At 52.7% G+C, this 25,091-nt stretch overlaps 9 protein-coding genes across 9 annotated transcripts; 6 read left to right on the top strand and 3 right to left on the bottom strand.

Annotated features, from left to right (window-relative positions):
* Positions 1-593: 593 nt before the first annotated feature.
* On the top strand, positions 594-1,743 carry TRIVIDRAFT_66007 (uncharacterized protein; the record flags this gene model as incomplete). The annotated part of the gene is made up of 3 exons (XM_014095775.1): positions 594-1,145; positions 1,330-1,408; positions 1,466-1,743. 3 exons carry the CDS (start codon positions 594-596, stop codon positions 1,741-1,743), a joined length of 909 nt encoding a protein of 302 aa, XP_013951250.1.
* Positions 1,744-2,780: 1,037 nt separating this feature from the next.
* Positions 2,781-4,478, top strand: TRIVIDRAFT_42602 (uncharacterized protein; the record flags this gene model as incomplete). The annotated part of the gene is made up of 2 exons (XM_014095774.1): positions 2,781-4,107; positions 4,174-4,478. Coding segments are annotated over 2 exons (1,632 nt in total), but the record flags the coding sequence as incomplete, so codon positions are not given.
* A 3,730-nt stretch (positions 4,479-8,208) lies between these two features.
* TRIVIDRAFT_117849 (uncharacterized protein) lies at positions 8,209-9,531 on the top strand (the record flags this gene model as incomplete). Its single annotated transcript, XM_014095773.1, has 2 exons — positions 8,209-9,075; positions 9,163-9,531. Coding segments are annotated over 2 exons (1,236 nt in total), but the record flags the coding sequence as incomplete, so codon positions are not given.
* A 799-nt stretch (positions 9,532-10,330) lies between these two features.
* On the top strand, positions 10,331-11,515 carry TRIVIDRAFT_41594 (uncharacterized protein; the record flags this gene model as incomplete). Its single annotated transcript, XM_014095772.1, has 1 exon — positions 10,331-11,515. The coding sequence occupies one exon, from the start codon at positions 10,331-10,333 to the stop codon at positions 11,513-11,515; it is 1,185 nt and encodes a 394-aa protein (XP_013951247.1).
* A 214-nt stretch (positions 11,516-11,729) lies between these two features.
* Positions 11,730-13,930, bottom strand: TRIVIDRAFT_42239 (uncharacterized protein; the record flags this gene model as incomplete). Its single annotated transcript, XM_014095771.1, has 5 exons — positions 11,730-11,803; positions 11,857-11,945; positions 12,029-12,328; positions 12,381-13,663; positions 13,730-13,930. 5 exons carry the CDS (start codon positions 13,928-13,930, stop codon positions 11,730-11,732), a joined length of 1,947 nt encoding a protein of 648 aa, XP_013951246.1.
* Positions 13,931-14,869: 939 nt separating this feature from the next.
* TRIVIDRAFT_57087 (uncharacterized protein) lies at positions 14,870-15,799 on the top strand (the record flags this gene model as incomplete). The annotated part of the gene is made up of 5 exons (XM_014095770.1): positions 14,870-15,071; positions 15,145-15,171; positions 15,226-15,362; positions 15,428-15,662; positions 15,717-15,799. 5 exons carry the CDS (start codon positions 14,870-14,872, stop codon positions 15,797-15,799), a joined length of 684 nt encoding a protein of 227 aa, XP_013951245.1.
* Positions 15,800-17,220: 1,421 nt separating this feature from the next.
* TRIVIDRAFT_111446 (uncharacterized protein) lies at positions 17,221-19,090 on the bottom strand (the record flags this gene model as incomplete). The annotated part of the gene is made up of 2 exons (XM_014095769.1): positions 17,221-18,891; positions 18,961-19,090. 2 exons carry the CDS (start codon positions 19,049-19,051, stop codon positions 17,513-17,515), a joined length of 1,470 nt encoding a protein of 489 aa, XP_013951244.1.
* A 1,880-nt stretch (positions 19,091-20,970) lies between these two features.
* Positions 20,971-23,720, bottom strand: TRIVIDRAFT_80481 (uncharacterized protein; the record flags this gene model as incomplete). The annotated part of the gene is made up of 2 exons (XM_014095768.1): positions 20,971-23,289; positions 23,382-23,720. 2 exons carry the CDS (start codon positions 23,718-23,720, stop codon positions 20,971-20,973), a joined length of 2,658 nt encoding a protein of 885 aa, XP_013951243.1.
* A 555-nt stretch (positions 23,721-24,275) lies between these two features.
* On the top strand, positions 24,276-24,918 carry TRIVIDRAFT_41964 (uncharacterized protein; the record flags this gene model as incomplete). The annotated part of the gene is made up of 3 exons (XM_014095767.1): positions 24,276-24,365; positions 24,411-24,508; positions 24,570-24,918. The coding sequence occupies 3 exons, from the start codon at positions 24,276-24,278 to the stop codon at positions 24,916-24,918; spliced, it is 537 nt and encodes a 178-aa protein (XP_013951242.1).
* Between the last annotated feature and the right edge of the window lie 173 nt (positions 24,919-25,091).

The following is a 25,091-nucleotide window of genomic DNA, read 5'->3' as shown; positions in this document are numbered from 1 at the left end:
ATCCTCGTATGAAGGGAATGGAAGAGTGCAAGAGCTCTATGACAGGGAAAGGGAGTACGCAAGATACATTATGACAGGAATGCATGCAGAGAAATGGACTGGGAGAACGCTTCCCCTCGTCCCTATACTTCACATTGGTCTGAGGCTCTCCTCTCGACCCTTGCTTGTTGAGTACGTGCAAACGCTCTGGCCTCCAAAGCGCTGAATCACTTAGTGAATTTACTTTCCGCAGGTGCTTTTACTGATATCTAGATCCAAGAGGTAGGCACTCAGAGGCAGACACGGAAGAACTGCGTTGATGCATTCTACGTCCATGTCGGCTTGTTGGCCCGTACTCTGGATTTGCGGCTGGCTTGACGTTTCAACTTATTTTTGCATCACGGGCGGAACGGGTACTCGCAACTGTAGTGACTGATGTGACATCTTGAGCATTGGTCGTTTGGGTTTGGCCATGGCCATTCATACATATATAAAAAGATGTCCTTCAGCTCAGGCCCAGGTCTTGCTCAGCTGGTGTCTGATAAACGATTGCAAAGTCTGGTCCTCTTCCACTTCAACAACAGCGACAAGGACGAACAGAAACCGTCGACAAAATGCAGAGCCATCCCAGGCAGTTCGTCAATGCCCTGCTCGCACGTCGACGGGAGCGTGCCACCAGTACCGCTCTTATGGCTAGCGCGCCGGCCTCGTCTGAGGAAGATGCCGTTCCTCCCATACTCCCCTCCGGCGAAGAAACTGCTGTACCAACCATGATCCTCCGGTCTGAGGAAAATGCCGTTCCTCCTACGATGGTCCCGTCTCAGGAAGATGCTATTTCTCCTGCGCCCGGCTCGTCTGAGGATAACGCCGCTCCCGCCACAGGCCCCCCGTCTGGCGACATAAGGCCCGCGGATCAGCTCTGGAACGAGGTGTGGATGGAAACGAAGGGGGTGGATGTGTTTAAAAGTGGGCAGAGCTACGAATCTTTTCGTCAGTCCATTCTCAACATGTGCAGCAAGTATGAGGAACGAGGCGACACCAAGTGTCTGACTGCCATCAAACCTGTTGTTGACGGGCTGCTGTCCATCAGCCAAGCTATCACAAATCTGGCAAAGATAGACTACTTGTTACCTTTGTTGTGGGGTGGAACTCAGATCTTGTTGGAGGTGAGTAGTGCCCTTGTTCCTCTTACTCCCAACTGAGGAGTCGTCTCGGGTTACCAGTTCAAAGAGTGCGAAAAGCAACCACGACATTTTATCGAGCATCAAAGTATTGCTTCGCGGCCTCGACAAAATGATGCCACGGCTAAAAGATTGTTTCAACATGTTCCCTGACAACACACGCCTGAAGGAAGAATTTAGCGACCTGTGTACAACTTACCTGGAGGCGTGTATTCGCACGGCACACCATCTTCAAAGGGCAGCTTGGAGTGAGTATCCGACTTGCATGCCTCCCTATCTGTGCTAACCTTGTATGCTCTTCGAAGGGAACTATCTCCGAGCAGTTGTCAGATGCGGTAGCGACGGTCGACACTTTACCGCTGCAATTGCCAAGCTGGAAAAATTCGAAAGGATTATCCATGACGAGACGATGCTGGCTTTGGCCATGCATATCATGCATGGCCGATCGTCCCTTAGTGGGAGAGCGCCAGCTTTGACAATCCCAGCTTCGACAGCCACAACTTCGACGGCCACAGCTGATCCGGCCACAGTTTCGACAACCCCGGCTTCGACGGCCACAGCTGATCCGGCGCAAGACGCCTAGCGGATACCAGCCGTTCGTCATCCGGGAGGAGACGCGACGCGCTGGACGCAGAGGTCTTCTTTGGTGGAGGAGGAGGAAGGGGGGGGGGGGGGGGCGGAAGAGGAAGATGTGTGATTTAGCACACGATTTTGCTTGATTCCTTTGGGATTCGATGTTTTGTTTTTCTGTGTTTTTGTTGTTCTGTTGTCTTTTTTTCTTCTTCTTCTTTCTTCTTCTCTTTTTTTTTGTTTTTGTCTCTTCTCTTTTCAGCGACGCACGAGCGGGCCAATTGCCGGTGTCGCATGTGTTCTGTTTCTATTCATGGCTCTTTGTTCATTTTCGTTTGCACTCTTGCTGTTCTAGACGGGGCATTGTCGCGGGGGCGTTCTTTCCTGTTTCTAGACTGATAATGCGGGGCTACTTGACGTCCTTAGATTGTATCCATGACCAATACGGAGTAGACAGTATCTTATCCTTTTTTCTTCTTTTGTCCCAGTCATGCCTCAACTTTTGACATTGGCATTTTTATTTTTGAACAACGTGCAACGGCGTTGAACAAAAGAAGCGACAAAAATAGACGCATTCTCTGCAATGGCCGCAACGTGTCCCGAGCACTACTCCAGACCGCAGAAAAACGAGCTTCATCAAAGACGGGACTCGCGAGCTTTGGATGCAGACTGACCTCTCTTTGGCCGTAGATACAGCTGCTTTCCGTGCTCAGGTTGTTCAGGCACACAATGTTGTTGGTCAAATGGACTGGGCATTGCCTTGCCCATCAAAGGACGCTACCAAAGCAGGATGCCCATTGAAGCCTCTTTGCATCGTTTTACGCACCAGGGATAAGTATATAAATATGGCCTCACTTTCCAGTTGTATTGGCTCATCAGAATCTTTAATTCTGCGCAATCGAAGCCCCTCTATACTACAACAGTCCAGGACCATTCATTACCTACACAATGTAAGGCGCTCCCCTACCCTTTTTTCTTCACCCATATTCCAAGTGAGACGATGTGACTGAGCCAGGCGTAAATAGGGCGGGAGCCATTACCAAGTCTGCGGACAAAATAGTTCAGGATCTCAACAAGGCCCGCGCTGGGGTCGTCAAAATATTCCAAAACGCTGGCATCGTCGGCTTAGCTACCCACGTCATATTTCAAGGCAAAATTATATGGACAGCAAACATGGGTTACGAGAATCTCCAATTCAAAGTGCCCATGGATTCGAACACCATTCTCCCCATCGGCGCTTTGAGTCAAGGCTTCACAGCGGCTTGCGTGGCTCAGCAGGTATACAGAGGAGAGTTAAGCTATGATACCAAAGTTTCAGCTATTTTCCCCCAAGTTAAAAACAAGGATGCAACGATCGGTGATCTTCTCGGCCATCGCACAGGACTTCAAACACCTGATAACCTGCTACAGGCGAAGTATGCTTGTCGTTTCAGCATGGATTGGGGCCCAATAGACAAATTTGTACAGCTATTCAATGATCTTCAGCCTCAGGCGAATCTACGATCTCAATTCCTTCACAATAGCATAGGATATGCTCTGCTCGGAGGGGTCGTTAGAACGAAAAATAACTATTACTATGTGAGACAACTGAAAGAGAATATTCTGGAACCTCTCCAAATGGCTCATACCAAAACGGTATGGCTAGAAAAACATCAGTCGGGACCAAGGTACAGTGCTGGGTCTAATGGCTCGCAGTATGCCCATGAAGTAGTGAATTGCCTTGACACGGAAGATTTTCAGCTATCAGCGGCTGTTGGAGGCATGACCAGCACCACAAATGATTTGGCCAAGTACTGTATCGCTCTGAATAAAGCATGGAAACGCCGTGGTCCTGCAGCAGATGATGAGGCTCGGAACCTCAGAGGCAATGAGGTGTTTCCTGATGTGGATTTGCTGTTCAACCCGCTCCAACCCATGGGAGACATTGCAACCGATGGAAAGGCAAAGAAAAACCATGCCGCCGGCTGGGCGACTTGCACCCTACCTGCTGCCATTGGCGATATTGGAATCAACCCAGGACTGATAGACATGCCAATTCTCGGAGGCGGCAGCGCTCCAGTCAGGATGATCTGGAATCAGGGCATGTACGACTGTGCCAACGCTTTTGTCGCCCTGCTGCCGGAATACGAAGCCGCAGTCATAGTGTTGGGCAATACGACGACGGGGAGTGACACGGCAGACTGGATTGGGCAGCATTTGATCCAGGCACTTCTGGACAGTCCCTGCAAGAATGACTACCCCTTCCTCGCTTCAATGAGCGCACTCAACGCGCGCCAGAAGTACTGGGAGCTCGTTGCTAAATTAGAACAAGGCCGACAAACCAAAGGGCCTCAGAGGCCTCTTGACCAGTATAAAGGTTTGTACCGAAACGCTTCGGGTCAAGACATATATATCAGAACGCGATCGCTTTTAGGAAGGATGCAGCACGAAACGGACTCGGAAGACGAAGATTTAGCAAAGGGGGGCAAAAAAAGAAGAAAGAGCCCTCTCATGATCTGTTTCACAGGGAGTATTCTCCCAGAGCATCCACTACATTATCATCATGGAGATACCTTTACATGGCTCCAGTCGTGGAATAAAATGCTCAAGGGTGAGTTTCGTGTCAGCTACCATCCAGAGTATTACTCTATCCGGTTCCAGCCAAACAAAGACGGTAGCGGAATAGACTCGTTCGTTTGGGTCAATGATCCAGCGAAGCCTGAAGGGGAAGTCTTTACTCGACATCCTGCATGGTGGGAACTAATTTGAAAAAAAAAAAAAAAGAAGGACCGCAAAATGAATATGTGCATCATGGAGACAATAAGAGCACTATTTCGAGGTATTTAGCGCGGTTGATGTATGCGTACTGCGCAATTCTGTGTGCCGATCGTTGTCCCAGTCCCTCTGTTTTTTTTTTTTTTTTGCAAACCACTTTTGGGTGGTAACAAGTTGCGTTTATCGACTCGTCAAGCCACAGCCTCGCGGCATCACACTTGTACATGGACCCCCTCCCAACAGTGTTTTTCACCCTTGTTCTTTTCACCCTTGTTCTTTTGCGCAAATGAGAGTTTTAGAGTAGCTGAGATAGCAATAACAATATGCGTTTATTTGACTCGTTCAAGCCACACAGCTTTTGCGGCATCGTTGGGACTTTTGGTCTCTCGGAGGCGGAATGCCCTTGAAGCGGGCTGCAGCCTCAAGGTTTACGCTTGTCATACTGGACAAGAGGGGGAATTCTGCATGGACAAAAGTTTAAACGCATCTGGGGACCGCTCACGAGACGCCACGCGGACCAGGAACGCGAGGGGGCGCCACAGGAGAAGAGAAGTCTGCCCGATGGTTGGCTGGAGCGTTTTGGGGTTTTTTTGGGGGGTTTTTTTTGTTTGCGTTTGCGTTTGCTGTTTGACATCGTCACAGGTACGTACCTAATGGTGCTATTACCTGTATTTACTACTACTACCTACCTACATAATACTACCTAGGTACCTGTGAAGAAGAAAGAAGTTGAAAAAAAAAAACCTGTCTGATGGATAAGCGTTGCCGAGCACCGACAAGGCAATAGTACCCAACTGTCTACTTTAGTATGGGGATCGTACATGAGTAGTTGGCATTTGAAATGCGGGGAGAGACAGGCATCGTCACATGCCGACGTGCTTCTGAAGCGCCGTCCGTTGTCTCGTGGCTCCGCAGATGAAATGGCGCCCGATTCCTAATGCGAGGTTTCCCATTGGCAGAGGCGACATTATTCCCTGTATATATATGCTATATAATAATCATACAGGTGGCCTCGAAGAAGAGCCATTCAGAGAAAGGCGGGGAGGGGGCGCTTCTTCCTTCCGGCGGCTATATACGGAGTACTCAAGGGGGTTAAAGAAAGCCTAACACCGCCGGTCTGCCACTACAAATATGTATGGATGTGAAAGGTAGCGTTGTAATTATGTTGTCGCCCGCATGGTTAGTGCTGTGCTGCTTTTAACCTTGTCTCGTACATACGTGTGCCAATGCCAATGCATATACAAGTACGGGGGGGCGGCAGTGAATTTTTGACGGTGGATAAAGCTGTGTCCGGGGGTCGCTTATGCGGCTGGGTTTCGAAGCAAAATGTGCGGAGAAATTGCAACCCAGCTGACTATTTTACTTTTTTTTCCGCCCCCTTCTTCGACGTCGTTGTATTTTCGATAGATTGAGATTTTTAATTCCGCTCGTGCATGAGGAGGTAGTACTTGGCTGGAGGGCTGTTTCTGTAGCTAGGTACCTACCCAGAAAAGGTACAGTACAAGCACCTGTGCTCGTATTCCTCTATTTAGCAGGTACCTATTCCCTGTTTCAAACGCCGTAGTGTAAAGTAAATGAAGCAGCTCAACATTCAAGGAGCGCCAAATGATGCCCCCTTTGTCCCTTCTTCCATTCGATATTGGCGGATCCCTGGGTGTGGATAGGACGGGTGTATCCCTTGAGAAAGACGCGGAGCCAGTCCGTCCCCCTCGTGATGTGCAGCGAAGACGGACATTGCAGCTTGACATGCGGAGCAGCCGCCTAAAGAAAAAAGCCCTATCCCCTAAACAGCCCCAGCACAGTGCCGGGAATCGGCGGCTAACGACGAGGATAAAATCTACGCTACCCGTAGTGACTTCGTGCTGTCGTCGTTGCAGGAGAGAGAGACACGTGGGTGTATGACGTGCATTTTGACTATTGGATATGTATGTTGTGTAGACGGAGTACTAGGTATTATGTGAGGATTCGAATTGGGCAAGAATTTTGTGGCGCTTTCTTCAGCGGTTGGCGCTGAGCTTAGTATTGCTACACCATTGTTAGATGATGTGTGGAAGATGAGCACGGGCCTATGGATCTCTTGGTAGTAAACGGTAGTAAACAGCTGAGCTGCGGGAGCTGAAACCCGGTCGAAACCAGCTGGAAATGCGCTTGAACTGGCTGAAGCAAAACAGTTGCCCGCTGTCAAAAGAGGCTATTTGCAGTTTGTGCGAGCTCAATGTTGCAAGTACCCGGGATTGTTGCCTCTTCCGTGAGTGTACATGTAGGGCATGTAAGTACATAGCCGGATTGCTGCATACAAGAAAACCTTATACTGTAGACGAGCTACTAATTCAAAGCGACTTCGTATTTTATAAGTTTACATCTGCTAATGCATCTCTCTCCATCTCTCTCCATCTCTCTCCATCTCCTTGCATCTTGAAATTCTTAAGTACGTAGTACCACCCACACTCACTCACACACACCTATAGGTACTCAATGCTTGAGTTCGCACTGTCCGACCAGGGTTGCCCGTTGAAAGGGGGCAATATGGCCCGCCCAGGCCCAGTCATGTGCTGCCGTTGGGTTCAATGTTCGGGTATTTTTGTTGAGGGGCGCGCTGCAATGCATGCACAGGCAAGAGAGGCGTGGACGAATGTGCTGCGTTCCTTGGTCTTGGTAGCAGAGGCGAGAGGTGGTGATGGCAGAGATTGGGCCGAGACGAGTTTCATTCGCTTCCGGCTGGAACACGCCCATTTAAAGCGTGCCCCCTCTTCTGGGCTCTGGACTCTGGACTCTGCTCCCCGTTTTTGTCCTTTAGTTTCTGGTATTGTTGTGATTGTTACCGCTCTGTTGCATTTGCATTTGCATTTGCATCATCAATATCATTATCATTATCATCATCATCGCGAAAACGTGCATATAGTACCTATTGATTACTCGTACATCGGATTCTGCCGAAGCTGACATCTCCGCCCCATCTCCAGCGCACGCAGCACTCAAATCCTTCCGCCCTGCGCAGGGTCGTGCCCAAAGCTGGATCTGGAGCTGGAGCTGGAGCTGTAGCTGTAGCACAAGCAAAACGCACGGCCAACAGCAGGAAGCAGAAGCAGAAGCAGAAGCAGAAGCACAGCCAGCAACAAGCTAGCCATGTAAGTCACCAGAAGAGGAAGAAGAAAAAGGCACAACCCGAGAACTATCACCTCCATCTCCAATCTCCATCTCGTCTCGGCTTTGGTGGCTCCATCCTCCCCCCTGTCTGTCGGGGCATTAAAAAAACACATGACGCCGCCCAAAACAAGAAAGAAGAAGAAAAAAAACTTACCACCCGAGTGTCATCAAAGAACCACTTTTCCCATCTGAATGGCCTCGCATGTAATAATGCAACGCTGACTCTGCTCTCGTCTTTTCTTCGCCTCGCAGCATCACATCATCGTTCGATCCCCTTTCTTTCGTCGCGGATCCACCGAGTCCGAAGCTTAATCAGACCATTGCTCGCATCCGGAAGCCCAAGTTCCCAGCCTTAGCGGTGGAGCTGCCACACCGTCATCGCTGCGCTATCTAGAGGCCGTTATTTTCAAAACACGGGCTCGGCAAACTTAGCCTTTTCACCTCAGCACGAACCATTGACAGCATACAACACAACGTACCTTTGCTATTCTTCGAGACATATTCGACATACTCAGCGAGAAGAAAAAAAATACATACACACACGAAAAAAAAACCTATAAACATGAGCGATACACCAGACGGCCCTCCCTTGTTTCGCCCCGTCCCTCGCCGACCCTTCGTCTTCGACCTCAAGTGCTCCACGCCCACGCCCCAGATCATCACGCCGCCCCAAGACGACGAGAGTGACAGCGAAGAGCAGCGTCTCGAAGACGAGATCCTGCTCGCCCGCTTCCGCCGCGACCTGCTCAAGACTGGCTTCCTTGGCTTGCGGCCGTCCGAGGACTCTCCCCCCGACTCTCCCACCTTTCTCACCGAGTCACGCTCCACTGCAGACCTCAATTCGTCCACACTCGCGGGCATTTACGACTGTTCAGACCAGGAGGACGTCTTCAATGGCGCAGATGACGGCGAGGAGCTGCACAACCCCTGGGGGACCGGCGCCGGATCCCCGGTGAAGCGTCGCGAAAGCGTCAGCCGCGCCACATACGAGCTCATGCGGGACCGTTCGAGACGCCAGTCACACGCCAGCGCCGCCGAGTCGAGCCGCTCGAAGCAATCCACAACTCCCGCCTCCAGGGCGCTGTGGCTAGCCTCGCGAGCCCTGGTTCTGTTCGTTCTGGGAGCGGGCTACGGCGTGCTCGTCACGCACCTGCACCGGGAGCAGGGCCTGCTTCAGCTGCCCGACGCCGGCAACGGCATGCCGCAATACAACGGATCGTACACTGCCATGTGGGGGTTTGCGCTTGCTGGCGTTGGCATGGGCGCGCTGCAGCCGTGGGTTGACGGCGAGTGGGACGGCGTGTTTGGGTGCGACGGCGACGAGGCAGAGGTCGAGTCGGTCGAGTCTCTGCACGATGAGGATGAGGAGCAGTCTTTGCTGGAAACAGACTGGGCGCTGGTGATGAGAGCAATCGGCGTGTTTGTCGGTGTTGCCTTTGCAGTTGTGAGTCGAAACTCCCGTGTCACCCTTTGTGGAGCTTTGCGTTGCGTAACGTAACGTAACTTAACTAACATGCCATGACCAATGCAGCGTCGTCTCTCGTGGACATCAAGTTCACAAGTCTCATTAGCCGTGGCACTGGCCAACTTGTTTCTCTGGTGGTTGATTGACAGAACCATGCCTGCCTTGGTTGTGTCCACCGTCGTTGGCCTCGTCGGAACCCTCTTCCTACTGAGTGTCAGTCCCGACATGATCCGGGCTCCCTCGACCACGTTCATGCAGACCAACAGCAGCTTCTATGCACAACCCCATGCCGAGCCGGCAATGATGCTGGGCGGAATCGCCAGCCAAGAGACGGTCGAGGCGGGCATCTGGATCCTCAGCGTGCTGTTCTGCACATGCCTCTGCTTCGGTAACATTGGCCGAAGACTAGCCAAGAGCAAACCAAAGGGCCGCTGGGATAGACAGCAGCTTTCCAGCCGATGATGATTTTAACGCCATTGTCATGAAACCTTTTTTTCAACAAAACTCTTCTTGGGTCTTTCTTTCTTGGGTTATTTTTCAGAACTTTTGGGAAAAGCCTCATGGAAACGGAAACTGGTAAAGGGTCAAAGCGGGATTTCTGGACAAGCATTTTGCATTTTCATTTTGCATTTTTTTTTCTTATTCTTTCTTTGGAGTCGGGCTCTCCGGAGCAGCGATGGCATGCATGCATTATATAGCGGATACCCTGGACAGGTATTATTGCGGTTTATTCAACGGAACAATTTTAGGGATGACGGCGCTTTTCAACAAGGGAAATGGGTACAATGTATTAAGTAACCTCGTTTACCATGACGGAAATCTTTATAGAGGGCATTTCGGTATTACAGAGAGTTATCACGACGCATGAGGTTTTGCAAACACTTGGGGAATTGCACTACCCTGCAGTAAACACGAATTCTCAGATGACTAATTGCCGCTACAAATGGTGTGTGTTTCCAATCGCCTTGTGAAGAATGTACAGCCGAGGTAAATCAATCCTGTAAATCATCTTTGTCTCAATACACCCGCATATCATACAAGCCGCACGAGTTCCTTGCCATTTTGTTCTTAACATAGCATCAACTACCTACATAGACTAATAACCCAAATACTCCCCAGCATTACCATCACCACCGCTACGCTAATATTCACAACTCACCCTCTCCCCCCCCCCCCTCACTCATATATACCCAAACACATCCACGCAGTCGCAGCCACAACTCAAACACACACAATGCGCCGCCTCCCCGCCTGGTTCGTCCGCAGCGGCACCTCCACCGGCCTCCTCTTCAACCGCGCCTCCCTTCCCCCCGTTCCCTGCCAGTGGCAACCCATCCTCGCTCCCGCAATGGGCTCTCCCGACCCCCTATACGCCCGCCAACTCGACGGCATGGGGTCCGGCATCTCCTCCACCTCCAAAGTCGTCGTCGTCGGCCCTCCGTCCTCAAACTCCTCCGGTCCCGGCTCCGATGTGGGGCCGTCATCTTCCACCGCCGACGCCGCCATCGACGCCGAATTCACCTTTGTCCAAGTCGGCATCCGCGACGGCGCCCTCGATCTCGCGGGCACATGCGGCAACATGTCCGCCATCGTCGGCCCCGCCGCATGGGACATGGGCCTCGTCCCGGCGTCCCGCGTCGCCTCCCGCGTCTCGTACGACGGCGCCACGCGCTCCCGCTGGGCGACGCTCCGCATCCTCAACACAAACACCAACAAGGTCGTCGTGTCACGCTTCCAGCTGGACGGCAGCCCGCTCGCCTACGCCCCGCGCGGCGACTACGCCATGGACGGCGTGCCGGGGACGCAGTCGCCCATCACGCTCAGCTTCGTCGATCCCGCGGGTGCCAAGACGGGGCGGGCGCTGCCGACGGGGAATCCCGTGGACGAGCTGCAGCTTCCCGACGGGAGCCGTGTCAGGGCATCGCTGGTCGACGTCAGTAACCCGGGCGTCTTCATCACCACATCGAGTCTCGGCATCGACGACGCGGCGGCGGCAAACCTCACCCCGGCCCTGGTCGAAGCAGACTCGGCACTGAAAGCCCGCCTCGAGCAAGTCCGCCAGGCTGGTGCCTCAGCAATGGGCCTGGACCCGAAAACCGAGAGCGTGCCAAAGGTGGTGATGCTACTGCCGGCCAGCGCCAGGAAATCCGCAGAGACGGACATCCAGTGCCTCGCCATGTCCATGGGACAGGCGCACAAGGCTGCGCCCCTGACACTGTCCCTGTGCCTGGGCGCGGCGTCGCAGATTGACGGCACGATCGCGGCGGAGTTGATGGGGGGTGAGAAGAAGCAGGTTGTCAGGATTGGGCATCCTAGCGGCGTGGTGGACGTGGGCACGACGGTGAAGAATGGCAAGATTGAGGAGGCCAAGCTCTTGCGAACGGCGAGGGTGCTGATGAAGGGAGATGTATACTATTAAGTATCATGCATGGCTTTGAAAAGGGGCTGCTTTTGGGAAGTAGAATGGAGCTATCTCTTTATTCATCACTCATAAACGGTAGCGTTGTGGCTTAAAGTCGGGTTGCTTTGTGAGACGTATTCATTGTATTTTAATGACGCACCATCATTTCAAAGACTAGTTATTGATTTTTTTAAGTTGAATTATTCATGTATACATTAATTCATGAAACACTCTATTGAGTTGCAACAGGGCAGTTGTCAATGTTCTTTTGCCACGCAAGCTTTGCATAAGGAAGCATAAAGTCTACTACAATCAGCTTCATGTCACAGAGCGACTGGGATCATACGAGGGAGACGTACCTTGAGAGCTAAAGTTGCAGTCGATGTAGCAGCTTACCATGGCGGAAGTGTAGTTGGAACCAAGATCCGACAGGATGTTTGACTCGATGCTATAAACAAGTCAGCCACATGTTGCCATTGCCTTCTACAATATACTGTAGAAGGAAAAAAAATAAAAAATGAAGAAGCTTACAAGTCGAAAAAGATTAGGTCGACGACTTCAGGGTCCTTGCCCTCGGGGAAGTTGGCCTGAGCCTGGAAGTAGCCGGGCAGGGGGTAGTTGGGAATGCCTGTGTGCTCAGTGTCGTCACCATCGGTGCCCCAGTCATCCGTGGTGGCATAGCCCGAGGTGACGACCTCCTGGCGGCGGACGACACCGTGGCTCTGGCGCATCTCACGCCTTGTCAGGTAACCCAGAGTAGGATCAGTACATGAGTCGCGGGGGACGGGCATGGTGGCCAGATCACGCTTGGCAGCAGGGCCATTGTTAAGCCTAAGGCGTATTAACATCACAAACATGCTGCGACGGGAAAGAATAAACTTACTTTGGCAGAACAGTCTTGGCCAAATCATATGGCACGTCGGGAATGTAGCGGAAGATGTCACGGAAAGGAGAGACGATGAAGTTGTCGTCATAAGTAAAAGGTCCCTGGTGCAGATCGAAGCGGATCGCGCCAGTGTTGCCAATGATGAGGCGAGACTTGTCCTCACGCGTCTTGTTGAGGACAATGGCAGTAACGGCGGGCACAACGACACCGGGGAAGATGTTGCTCGAGTTGTCAAAGGGCACGCAAGAGATGCACCACGTCTGGGGCGCGCAGCCGTACACATCGCCCAGCTTGAGATCCTCGCGCACCTTGGTGACCTCCTGAGTGACACGCAGACCGGAGCCGTAGTCAAACGCCTGCTCGGTTTGCTTGGTGTGGTAGGCAAATGTCAGGCGGTTCCAGTCAAGGTATCGGCGCGAGTACACAAATGGAGAGTTTGCGCCAGTCCGGGCAGGACGGGTCGGGTTGGCAACGCCGTGGGGGTTCTTGACTCCGTTGTAGGCACTGTTGCAGTCGCTGAAGCCCGTCATGGACATCCAGCCCAGCGTCTCGCAGTAGCGGCCGGACTCAATGGCCACCGAGTTGTCGTCGTAGACGGCAAAGTCGCGGATGTGGCTGTGGCCGCCGAGGATCTGGATCGGGGTGATGGGATGCACCTTGCGGATCTCGGCGAAGACAGTCTTGAACGTGTTGGAGAAGTCCGTCTGGCGCACGGGGTTGTGGCCAAAGAGCACAAAGACGTCGATGGGGTCGCAGGTGTTGATGGCATCCGTGAACCACTCCTGCTTGATCATGTCGGCGGCCTTGAGCACCTGCGAGGCGTTGGAGTTGCCGGTGAAGTCGAACAGGACGCCAAAGGCCATGACGCGCAGTCCCTTCTCGGTGGTGAAGTAGCGGTGCGTGGCTCCGATGTACTCGTACTGGCCCGACGTCTGGTTGAAGGCCTTGACGTTGGACGTGACATAGCGGTCGCCCCATTTGCGCGCCCACTTGTTGAACATTTCATACGCCACCTCGGACACGTACAGCTCGTGGTTGCCAATCGTCAGCAGATCGTAGGCGATCTCGTCGAAGATGGGCATGGACTCAGTGCCGTCGATCTTGGTTGCGTCTGAGACGCCGTTGCCGTCGTGCAGATCACCAGTGTCCACCAGGAGCAGGTCAACGCCCATGTTACCAGCCGTCTGCTTCATGCGGCGCGTAAAGGTGACAAAGTCACCCCAGTCGGCGCCATAGTTTTGCTCCTTGAGATGGCCCTCGAGCCAGCCATGGGTGTCGGTCTAATAGCAGCAAGACGCGAGTTAGTATACATGTAATCAACCAAACTGACGATGGCATCGGCGTACCGTGTGGAGGAAGTTGAGTTGCCCCCATTCAAGAGGCGCCTTGGGTCCGTATGCCGCGTTGGGCGCTCCGGGCTGGATGCGCTTGACATGGCGAACATGCTCGACCGTGTTGGTAGGGCCGTAGCACGACGAGTCGCTCCCACAGGCCAGCGCCGAGGGGAGCAGGGCGGCGAGTCCGCTGACAATGGCGAGAGTCTTCATGTCGGCGAGTTTGTGGGCCAATTGACAAGATCTCTGGACGACAGACAGACAGAGAGACACAGACACAGACACAGCGGCCAGAGACATTGTCTTATATCCATTGTCGGCCATCTCCGGACCCTTGCAGCTCCTCCCCGATAAGCCGATCTGCCTCCGCAAGTCAGCACGTCGCTGAAGAACTTTGGTAGCTTGGCATTGCCTATCTCTGTGGTCTGCGGTGGCCCTGCGGTGGCCATTGGCGACCTTCCTAAAGCAGCATCACGGCCTTCGGAACTCAGCGATTTGAGCCGCCTGCCCTAGGCCGAGGCATCCGCTGTCGGACGAGCCAAGCAGCGTTCCTGACTGGCCCATGTGGGCTGCATAGAAGCTTGCCGACAAGCATATCGAAGAAGGTTGCTTGTGTTAGTGCTTCTCGAATGGGTCACCGAGGCGCTTCAGCCAGAGGCTGTGAACTCCATAGTCCAGCTATTGTTAGGGCAGAATAGAGTATTTTAATATTGTTGGTAGGGACTTTTGAAAGAGCCAAAGCTTTGTGAATGAGCTGACGACATGGGCCAGGCAGCCATATTTGTGTCTCTGCCATCCACGTGGGCCTTATCGATTGACATTAGCCGGGACTGCGATGGAGGTGAGGCAGAATGAAGCAACGCAAGATTCGTGATGGAGTTGTCAATTCATAGAGCAATTGATCAATTGGAAACATGGAAAACAACAAACAGTAAAATAAATAAAAAATTGTTAAAATTTAATACATTGCCTTTCATCTTCACGCCCGTCAGCCGCTGCTGTCTTTGAATAATGGTAAGCAATAATATACCGCTACATAATACCCTGTCCACCAAGAAGCTCCACAAACCGCCCAGAACCCTCATTCCTTCAACCAACTCCCAACACCCTCGTCACTCGATACTTGCCCTAATACGAGTACTACTAATCACAATGGACCATCCCTACTACCCGCTCGGTGTCTCCATCCCCAATTACCGCCCGAATGACCTCCCGCTCTCCCGCTCCCTCCCCATCTTCGGGACCCTCATCGGCGCCGTGGTCCTTTCGGCCTACCTCCTCGCCGGCTCCGCCTCCGACTCCCGGCGCCGTGTCCGGCCCGTAGACCGGTTTGCCGCGTCGTGGTTTGCCTTGTGTAAGCTGTTTCTATTCAATTGCGTTGAATCTAGGTTCAAACACATGGCTAATTGCAGAGTCTTCGTTGCCAGGTGGCTTCTTGCATATTGCTTTTGAAGGTTTGTGCTCGCTTTTAATTACACAAGCAATGACTCTTATTGACCCTCATCTAGGGTACTACATCCTTCACCGTACAGACATCTCTGGCAAAAACACCCTCTTTGCCCAGCTCTGGAAAGAATACACTCTCTCCGACTCGCGCTATCTCACCTCCGACATCTTCACCGTTTGTGTCGAAACCATCACCGTCGTTAGTCCTTTCTTCTATTCTAGTCTTGAAACCTCTTCTTAGAACTATCTAACACATCCATCCAGTTTGCTTGGGGTCCCCTGAGCCTCATCACGCTCCTCTGCATCTGCACCAACCACCCATCCAGACACCTCTTCCAAATAGTCGTCTGCGTCGCCCACCTCTACGGGGTGGCCCTGTACTATGCCACCAACTGGGCTGAGCAGCGCTTCCACAGCGTGTCCTACAGTCGACCCGAGTTTCTCTACTTCTGGGTATATTACGTTGGATTCAACGCCCCGTGGGCCGTCGTCCCCTTCTGTGAGTGACCACCCCCTTGCAGAATGGCTTGTGAACCTGACCGTCTCGTGACAGTTTTATTGGCGGATAGCTACAGTCGGATAGTGACGGCATTCCGAACATTGCATGAGAAGGAGTCTCAGCAGAAGAATGAGTAGGGTACATTCATTTTACACAACTTGCCCCATTAGAATAATGAGCGTCATTGGTGCTACCCTTCTCTCGTATCGGCGCTTGCCCTCCACCTCTGTGATGCTTCATCTTGTCCGCGTCCATCTAGCATTGGTCAACGGGACTCTGTCCCCTGCTCTCAGCTCGACTCTTGTACCCATTTGACCTACCCGTACTCGTACAAGTCCCGTAAAAAAACACAAACAATGAGCAGGGAGCATGCGTCCTAGCGGAGCACCATCCGGAGGTCAATTTCTGGCCTCTCCAATCGCGGAGCCCCCATCCGGTGGCACTAATTCACCCCCTTGCGTCCCATCTTTCAGCCTCACTCTCGCCCAATTTCGCACCAGGCACTCATACATGTATGGCTGTCAAAGTGTCAGTGCGCGAGACAGAGTGCCCCCTCTCATAAAAAAAGACTAGATCGGCACGGCGAGCCGCTCCGTCCCGGTACTTAAGCTTGCTTTTCTCCTAGCAAAGCAGCTAGTACCTGGTTCATAGTGCTGTTGTAAGCTTGTCACCGAGGAGTATCGGGATTTCACGCCATCATGATGTTTGATGTATACGGATATTTCTTCTTCCTGCTATAATAAAAGAAAAACAAGGCAAGCGAGAGAAGCCTACACCGTTCCCCCTATTCTCCTGTGTAGCTCGGCTGCAGGTGGCGTCGAGATTGTCCTCGAGTCTATGTGATTCGTGCGAAGCTCATCAGCTCCAACATTCTTGTGGCTGGTGTTACACAGCATATGCTTAGATGCTTGCTCGCACTACCAGTAGTATAACGCACGTGGACGCCTTTGGTTCAATCAGATCATTCCCATTGAAGCATCGGAAGCATCTCCGTCCATGTCCTCGGCACTTCGAGAGAGCCCAACATGCTATTCATACAAACGTGCCGTGTCCATCGACCTAGCGTGGAAGCGTCGTGACATATGATGTGGCGTTTCAAGTAAAATGGAAGCCTTCTCTCCCTTGCGTCTGGCATCGGCCCATGATAAGCCGAGACTTTGGTCCCCGATCCGCATGGTATCGGCCTGTACAGCTGAGTGGTCTGTCATAAATGACGACTCAGACCGGTCTGCCGTTTGCATAAATTACTGCCTCTTAATCGATCTAGACCCGCGCAACTCATGCAAGGGGGACCGCATGCAGCTGCACAGGCATGACAAAGCAGGTTGCATGGATTGGATGGCTTCATTTATTTCTTTTCACAGCATTCTTAGCCTGGTTGGTTTTCTTACAGAGCGCCGTAGCAGATGATCTTTGGAGAGATGAAATCAGGTTCATTCACAGCTTAATGGGATCAACATGGACGTCTAGTATAACGTGCATCCTACACATGATTCGGGGTATGAATCAACATCTACATTCACTCACACAAGAAAGAACATGGCAAAGAACTTTTTTTACACAGTCAATTGTCATCTCCTAAGAAAGGTAACCGGCGCACTTCGTAAAACCCCCGTGCCCATAGCCAACACACTAGAAAGAACCCGCATGGCAGAGCAGAGAACTGTCATCAGAGGCGCAATATTCAAAGAATATCCTCTCGCCAATAATTCTCTGCTCCTCCTGAGCTGCATACACGTATCCAATCATGACTGCGTTTCCTCCACCTATACCAATCTACCACTTGACTCGATTCTCACGCTCTAGAGACAATACCAACATGTAACGTGGCAAGCTTCCCCAAGACTCACTCAGAGGCCGGCAGTCCGCATGTTCACCAGATCAGCGAAACTCTGAGCGTTCCAAGTCAGCTCAATCTCAATCTTGATAGCCTTGGACTTGTCCGAGCCATTGGCGACCACCGCAATGTCGTCTCCAAAGCTGGGGCCCAGAACAACCACCTGGTCATTAACAGTCAAGGTCTTGACAGTCACAGTGAACTTGGCCAGCCCATCAGCCGTAAACGGGGCCGGCGGGATGGCTGTCTTGTCGCCAAACAGACCTGCGCCGTGAGTTCGCAGCATGTGCCTCACGCGGCTCTGCACCGCTCGCATGCTGAGCTGGCACTCGTCGGCCACCACCGTCTCGCCATAGCCGGGCCATCGAATAAACAAGAGCACGCTCCTGAAGGCCGATGAAGGAGGAACGTGACGCCTGCCCTTTTGGTTTTCCATCTGCATGCGGACAATGTCGCTGGGGCCCTCCGACTGAGCCTTCTCCTTGCCCTTATCCTTGCCCCGAGCCTGAGTCTTGACTGCTTCAGTAGAAGGAGCAGGAACAGCAGGAGTAGAAGGAGCAGGAGCAGCAGGAGTAGGAGCAGCAGGAGTAAGAGCAGCAACAGGAGTAGCAACAAGAGCAGCAACAGGAGTCAGAGCCGGTTTGACAGGTTCAGGCTTATTCTTCTCTGCTGCCTTCGAGCCGTTGGTGGACTCGAACTCATTATTCATGCGCTCCAAGCCATACGAAGGAGTTACGCGATAGAAGGCACTCGCTGGTCCGTAGTTAGGGCAAACGATGCTTCTCGAGCGAAGGCTGCTATCGCTGTCGATGGAGACAGTCTCTTGAGTCGGGTCGCTGGCATACAAGTAGCCCGGCATGTAGCCCGGCATGTAGCCCGGCATGTGGCCCGGCATGAAGCCCGGCATGAAGCCCGGCATCATGTAATTCTTCTCATAGTTGGCCATTTGTTGCATAAAGTCAGATTCCGGATCATAACCCATCAAGCTCAACAAGCTCGTGCCAGCAGGCGTCGGCCCAAGAGCGGCAGCAATCACTTCAGAAAGTAGATTATTGCCCTCGGGCGTCTCCTTCTTAGTCTCCTTCGTCTTCTCCTTTTCAGGCACAGCCGGGGCGGGCTTCGCCTTCGCCTTCGCCTTCGTGTCCGCCTTCTTGCGACTCACGTACGCAGCGGGATCGTCCGAATTCTCAGACAAGAACTTGCTCAGCATCTCAGCCGACTTGCGGTGGGCCTTCTCCAGCACGTTGAAGAGCCCGTCGCCCGTCTCGCAATAGGTGACGGAGCGGTCGCCGCCCTCGGACTTGAGGATGCTGACTCTCCACTCGTCGGGGGGCTGGACCTGGGAGAGGACCTCGAGCAAGCATTCGGTGCCGTAGACGACGTGAAGGTTCGCTGTGTTTGATGAAAAAGTCAGTATGTTATTCATAGGAAGTAAGGTATGGGAAAGTGGTTTCAACTCACACTTGATCAGCTCAATGTAGTGCAACGCGCCATGGTCAGAGGTAGTTTGAGTCATGTTGCTTGTGTTTGGATGGCACAATGTCAATTCCATAAGGAAAAAGAAGCAAAGATAAAAGCAGTAGCAAAAAATGATAAACGAGGCAAAAAAGACTTGAACAGTAGTTTCGTAAAATGGTCGATCTGATGGTTGAAAAGGAAAGAGAAAGAAAAGAGAGAATCCAAACTGCCAGAAGGGAAACACCACGACTTATATACTTGGGAGGGAAAAGACACCACGGCCTGGATACATGGCATAAACATCTATCCATCCCGTCTCGTTTGCTCTGCATATCTTTTTATGCCAGCGTCGACCTCTGGCTTCGATTCGTTTCCACGCTTTCACTCCCTTACATGACTGCCCATGCATCCCAGCCCGCCACCTTGTAAGTGTTCTCCTCAAAATACCCCATACTTTGTACCACCATAACAAGCCACCGAGGAGCACTATTGTCCCGTTCTCAGACCGCTTGGGGACGGAAAAAGGCGTCAAACAAATGGCCATAGCCTGGCTGCGTTGCCCCTGGTTATTACCAACCTTGCTCTCTCCCGAAATCAAACCATCAAGCATCAAGCATAACTCGAAAAGAAAAGAAAAGAAAAGACTGAGAAAGCCGAGCCTAAACCCGTGCCGCTGCCGCTCGCACACACACATGTCTTAGCCGCAGTATTTTACTGCACTCAGACAGTCAGGCTGAGACCAGACCCCGACCAGGGGTGGCCGAAAAAAGGCAAACAAGGCCAACCAAGAGGCTGAGAGCTGCATTGTTAGCATCCCCAACTATTGTTTTGTCCTTTCTGCCCATATTTGCTTTTTCTCCTCTCCCGTCCCCCTCCCCTCCCCTCCTCTTCTCCAGGCAGTCTTGTGACTACGTGTACTCACCACGCAAATTCGCACCATGGGCTGCATGTCGCAAACAAATCACAGACCCTTGCTCTCGCTCAACTCGAGATGCTCATTTGTCCATATCCGAGGCAAGTCTCAAAAAGAGGGACATGTCATGTTTGCCGCCTGGCTTTCATCACGCTCTCTCTCTCCCCTGTGTTTGGCCAAGCTGCATCCCCGGAGATGCATGATTGTCCCAAACCGGCTCCTCCTCAATCTCTGCCGTGTTTGTTTGGTCTATTCACCCCGTCGGACCATCTTCTCCTATCATCTCTGCGGTATTGTCGTCACAGCGCATGGCAGAATGATGCCGCAGCGTCTGTCTCTGGGGCCAATCGCCTGGTCGTGGATGGAACATGCCTGGCCAGCATCGCGACCAAGGTTAACTGCAATCGCTTCGCCCTGCCTTCCGATCCCGCCCGTTCCCACTAATAGCCTCGCTTTTTTATTTGCAGTCAATCTTGTCCAGGTTCCTGGGAGTATCTTATCAGCATGGGAGGCGAGCTGGTCCAAGTAGAAAGAGAAGAAAGGCCAATCATGTTACGAATTCATCAGAAAACAAAGCCCTCTCTCAGATATCACATCCCATACAAGTACTTCGTCTGTAAATAGCTTCCTGCGCTGTGTCCGCTAGACGTCGTGGGCCTCTATTGTGGCGTTCGTGCCGTCAGTTCTCCGAATCCTGATTTCAGATGGCTGGCGGCAGGCAGAGACACCGGCAGGGGTGTTGCACTCCTTTCTTTCCATCAACCCATGTACCTGGATTAGGCACCCGGCCTCCGAGTCTCGTATGTAGGTCGTAAACTCAAGTGTTAGTTATCTACTGTACATGGTTGTGGTTTGAGCAGGGAGAGCCACGGCAACGTAAACCAAGTGACAAACGTTCATCTATTTAGAGTCAAAAAATGCATTGGTCCAATGTTCGTTCGCCACTCATGTAAATCCATTACCCTCGAGCTCATTAACAACACGTCCTTATTGCCAGTCGTCATATTTCCCTGCCCTGGCCATCATAGCCCTTTCTGGTCCTATCGGTTCCCAACCTCTTCCCAAGTCAAATCCGGGATTTTTTTTCTTTCTTTTCTTTTTTACAAGCTGGCTTGGAGCCGCTCCAGTCGTGACGTTACGGCTTCAACTAGCGCAGACTCTCGGGACAATAGCCCTTGCACTTGCTGCAGCTTGCTGCGTCGTATGTCTTGGGGGATACGCAGCTCCACGCTGCTAGCCGGGGACGAGGTGCCGCTCGCCGTTTTGAGGGCCTCGCCCTCGGCCACCAGCTCTGCCTGCAATCTCTTGACCTCTTCCAGCCGCCTCCATAGCTGTTTGGCCTGGTTTCTAGTCCCGACTTCAGCCCCGGGAGCTGGTCCAGATACGCTGGCCTCCATCGCCTTGACCTCCTCAACAAACGCTCGCTCCTTGGCGCTGAGTTCACGCGAAGTGGTCTTGCTGACCATCTTTCGCAGGTCCTCCATCCGCCGTGTCAGTCTCTCCTGTCGCTCCTTGGCCTCATAAATCCGCCTCTCATACATTTTGTTATCCGGCTCGTTATCCTCTCTATGAGATCCGTTGATGGTGTCAATCTTGCCCTTGACCTCGTTTGCCTTCCTGACCTGCTGCCGTAGCTCCGCTTGTAATAGTTCGCAACGGCGAAAGACTTCGGCCGCTGCCACACCCAGTCGGTATGTCTCATCACTTAGAACCTTGTGTGCGTCGGTGAAAATGGACAGCGTTAGTGGGCTGAGTTTCACCTCCTGGTTGACAATGGTCTTGTGGCGAGATGTGCGAAGGCGCTCCAGCAGCTCTGGCAAAATGGACGATTCGCTAAAGGTATGCGGAGGATTGTACACTGGTCGAGGTTCGTAAAAGTCCAAAGGTGCCATGCTCATCTCACGCTCACGGACGGGGCTCTCCTGTCGTATGGTGACCTGTTCGTCGTCGGGTGTTTCAAATGTAAGCGCAATGGGTTCGTAAGGCGTCGCCGAAAGGAGGAAGTAGCCAAGGTCGGGATCTCGGATGGCAACGCAGGCTGCTAGTGGGATTCCGACATCTGCCGCCTGCTGTGCGTATACCCTATCTCTGGTGGACTGTGAGTTGACCAGGAGACCAATGCGGAAGTCGGTGCCGGCTTCATGGTCGCCACGCAGCTCGCTCTCAAGCCTGAAAATCCAAGGAGCGAGAGAAATGAATGTAATGGCCGCGTGGTGAGTGACGAAAAAGTTGTATCGTGAAACGACGTCCGTGCTAAAGACTGGCCAGCTACCCTCGTTGACCTCGACTGGGGTCATGGTGTCAATGGCTTGGAACGCCAGAAGAGTAGGGGCTTCTGCGTCAGCAGCATTCAATACGCGGCTAAGCCTGCTCTTGCTTTTGGGAGGTAGCCACTGGGCCTGGACTCCGTCTGTGTCCAAGTACACACGGACCTGGCCACTCGTGGATAACAAGCAAATGATGGTTAGCGAGAGGCCTTCCTGGTCTCCGTTGTCAAAGTCCAGCTCGTCTTCCTCGCCCAGCATAAGGTCTTCCGTCTCCGTCTTCTTTCCAATGACCAGGATGTCTGTGATGGAGCTATCCAAGTCATCTCCTGTTTCCGGGCTCGACAGTAGGTCAAAAGGTCCCTGGAGGCGAGGGATGGCGCCGGGCCGCGAGGGTCTGGTGTAGACTTCGAGAGCAGGTTCCCCTGGAATGACAGAATCTATGATCTGAGGTTCTTGGGAGTCAATCTCGCCGATCCATTGAAGCTGCTGCTGAGCCAGGAGCTTTTCCTTGTCGTCTACGCTGGGGTCGTCCTCGATGGCACCAACGGTGGTAACGATGGACACCGAAAGAGAAGGAATCAGCGTTGGCGGTGGTGCCCATCGCTGTGGCAGAAGGGGGCTCAGCGCATACACATCACCCTCGCGCATGGCAACCCACAGTGTCATCGGATTCCAGCCGCCGGATCCCTTAGTCGCGAAGCTTGCTGCGGCCACCTCCATCTCAAACTCATCGGGCGAGAAGGCTTTGCTGGTGGCTGACACCGACGCAGAAAAGTCCTGGTCCACGTTTGTGCCATCCGCCAACTTTTTGAGGTCTATCGACGTCGTCGGAGAGTCAAACGACCAGCGGTCCTGCGTCGAAAGCTCCCACACGCGGACTGTTGCGTCGGCTGTGACGGTCACAATGCAAGAGCCGTTAACTCCCAGAGGGTGCCATAGGGCGGACACAATGGCAGAGCGGGATGTGACGTGTGTCGTGGGCCCAAGCGTGTATGTTTTGGGCTTCAGCGGGCTAATGTCATCGCTCGTGAGGTGAGATGAGTCGGGCAGTGCGCAGATGTGAACAGTGTGTGTCGTGAGAATCGCCAGAAGATTGGTATTGGGCGAGATGATGAGCTGCCTGATGTCGTCGGCCACTGGGGTTTTGATTATCTGCAGAATGTCGTGTCAGCAGGTCTTGTCGTGGTCACGCCACGGCATATTGATCCCTTCTTTCTTTCTCGTTAGAACACTAATCAACTCACCCTCCATCCGGCCCCCATATCAGTAGCATCCGTATCAATCGACTGTAAAGTATCGTCCTCGCGCTTCACTCGAACGCCCACGCTGCTCCTCCTCCGCGATTGCTTGTCCGTCCATTCTTCCTTGAGGTAGACCAGATCACCCCATCGGATCTCCCTTCCCACAGCAACGAAGACTTCCGTTCCGCGTCGAGCAATCGTCCTCCTGGGCCCGGGAACCTGCTTCTTCTTGGCCGGTGACAGGGCTCTGGATCGAAGGAATTCGGCCGAGGGCTCAAAGAGCTGGTTGCCGGGGGCGTTTTTCGACAGCCAAGCTGCCGAGTAGGTCTTGACCTTTGGCATGGCTTTGTTTGTTTGCTTGAGAGTCAGACTGACCCTCGTCCCTGTTCCCGCTGGTATCCTCTCTCTCTCGCTCTTTCTCTCTCCCCTTCGTATTCAGTGAAATAACCGGCGGAAGCTGTGTTTGCCCTGACGGCTCAAAGAGAGCGGCGTCTTGCCGGATCCCAAAAAACAATCCAAGGCTGGCTCGAAGCTTTTGCAAAAAAGCGCGGCTGTCAGCGAAGCAAGAAAGCTTTAGCGCGTTATCTGGGGCGACTGGGTGGCAGGGGGCCCACTCGCAATCGCTGTACCCGCCTATGAGATCCGTTAGTGCGCTGTTTCTACAGGTGCCTTGCATCAGCGACAGGCTCAGCCTTTTTTTGCTTGTGCTTGTGCTTGTGCTGGAAGCTTTCGTTTGTTGCACAAGACTTCACATCAATTGACTTTCTCTCCGTCATCTCAGCCGTTATCTTCCCCCCTCATTTACGCAATCATCGACAGTCAATCTCAAATCACTGCTTTAATTTCCCTTCGCTCCGATTCTCCCTCCCAATCTGAAGTTCGCACACCGGTCACACGATGCGTGGCGAAGTTAGAAGCACCGTCGAGCGCCTCGACAGACCGAGTGCATACTATCTCAGCAGAGTACGTGCAAGCCAGAGCATCCCCGTGATCCGCATTCAAACCGCAGCATGAATGCTCATCAGCCTCTAGAACAAGCGCAGACGCGACCGAGACGACAATGCAGATGAAGCTGCTGAACCCGCCGTTGATCCCCTCGCCAACGCGACGACTCTCTACGTAGGCAACCTGTGCGTTTCAACCTCCCTCCCATCGTGTCTCTCGGCACATGGCCTAACATGACCTCGATAGCTCCTTTTACACCACAGAAGAGCAAGTCTACGAGCTCTTTTCCAAGTGCGGCGAAATCAAGCGTCTCATCATGGGCCTCGATCGGTTTAACAAGACCCCCTGCGGCTTCTGCTTCGTCGAGTACTACACCCACCAGGACGCTCTGGACTGCATGAAGTACATTGGCGGCACAAAGCTAGACGAGCGCATCATCCGAACAGACTTGGACCCTGGATTTGAGGAGGGGAGACAGTATGGCCGAGGCAAGTCGGGCGGCCAGGTCCGAGACGAGTACCGGGAAGACTTCGACGAGGGCCGAGGAGGTGTGGGTAGAGCGCTGCAGAGCGAGAAGTCGAGATACGACGATTAGGAGAGGTTTATCAGATGAAGTGTTTTGTTTATGAAATCTTGATATTTGGAATGATACCTTTTACGGGAATAGATTTGGAATTTTCTCAGCGCAAGTTTCTATCTTGATTTTAATCCATCGCGCCATTCAGGTTGAGCACCACCATCCGGGTATTCCTACAGTCATCCGCCGAT

The sequence above is a fragment of the Trichoderma virens genome, assembly GCF_000170995.1.
Source record: "Trichoderma virens Gv29-8 chromosome Unknown TRIVIscaffold_89, whole genome shotgun sequence".
NCBI lineage: Eukaryota > Fungi > Ascomycota > Sordariomycetes > Hypocreales > Hypocreaceae > Trichoderma > Trichoderma virens.
The sequence above is the reverse complement of the archived record's forward strand: the minus strand, read 5'-3'. Positions and strand labels throughout refer to the sequence as shown.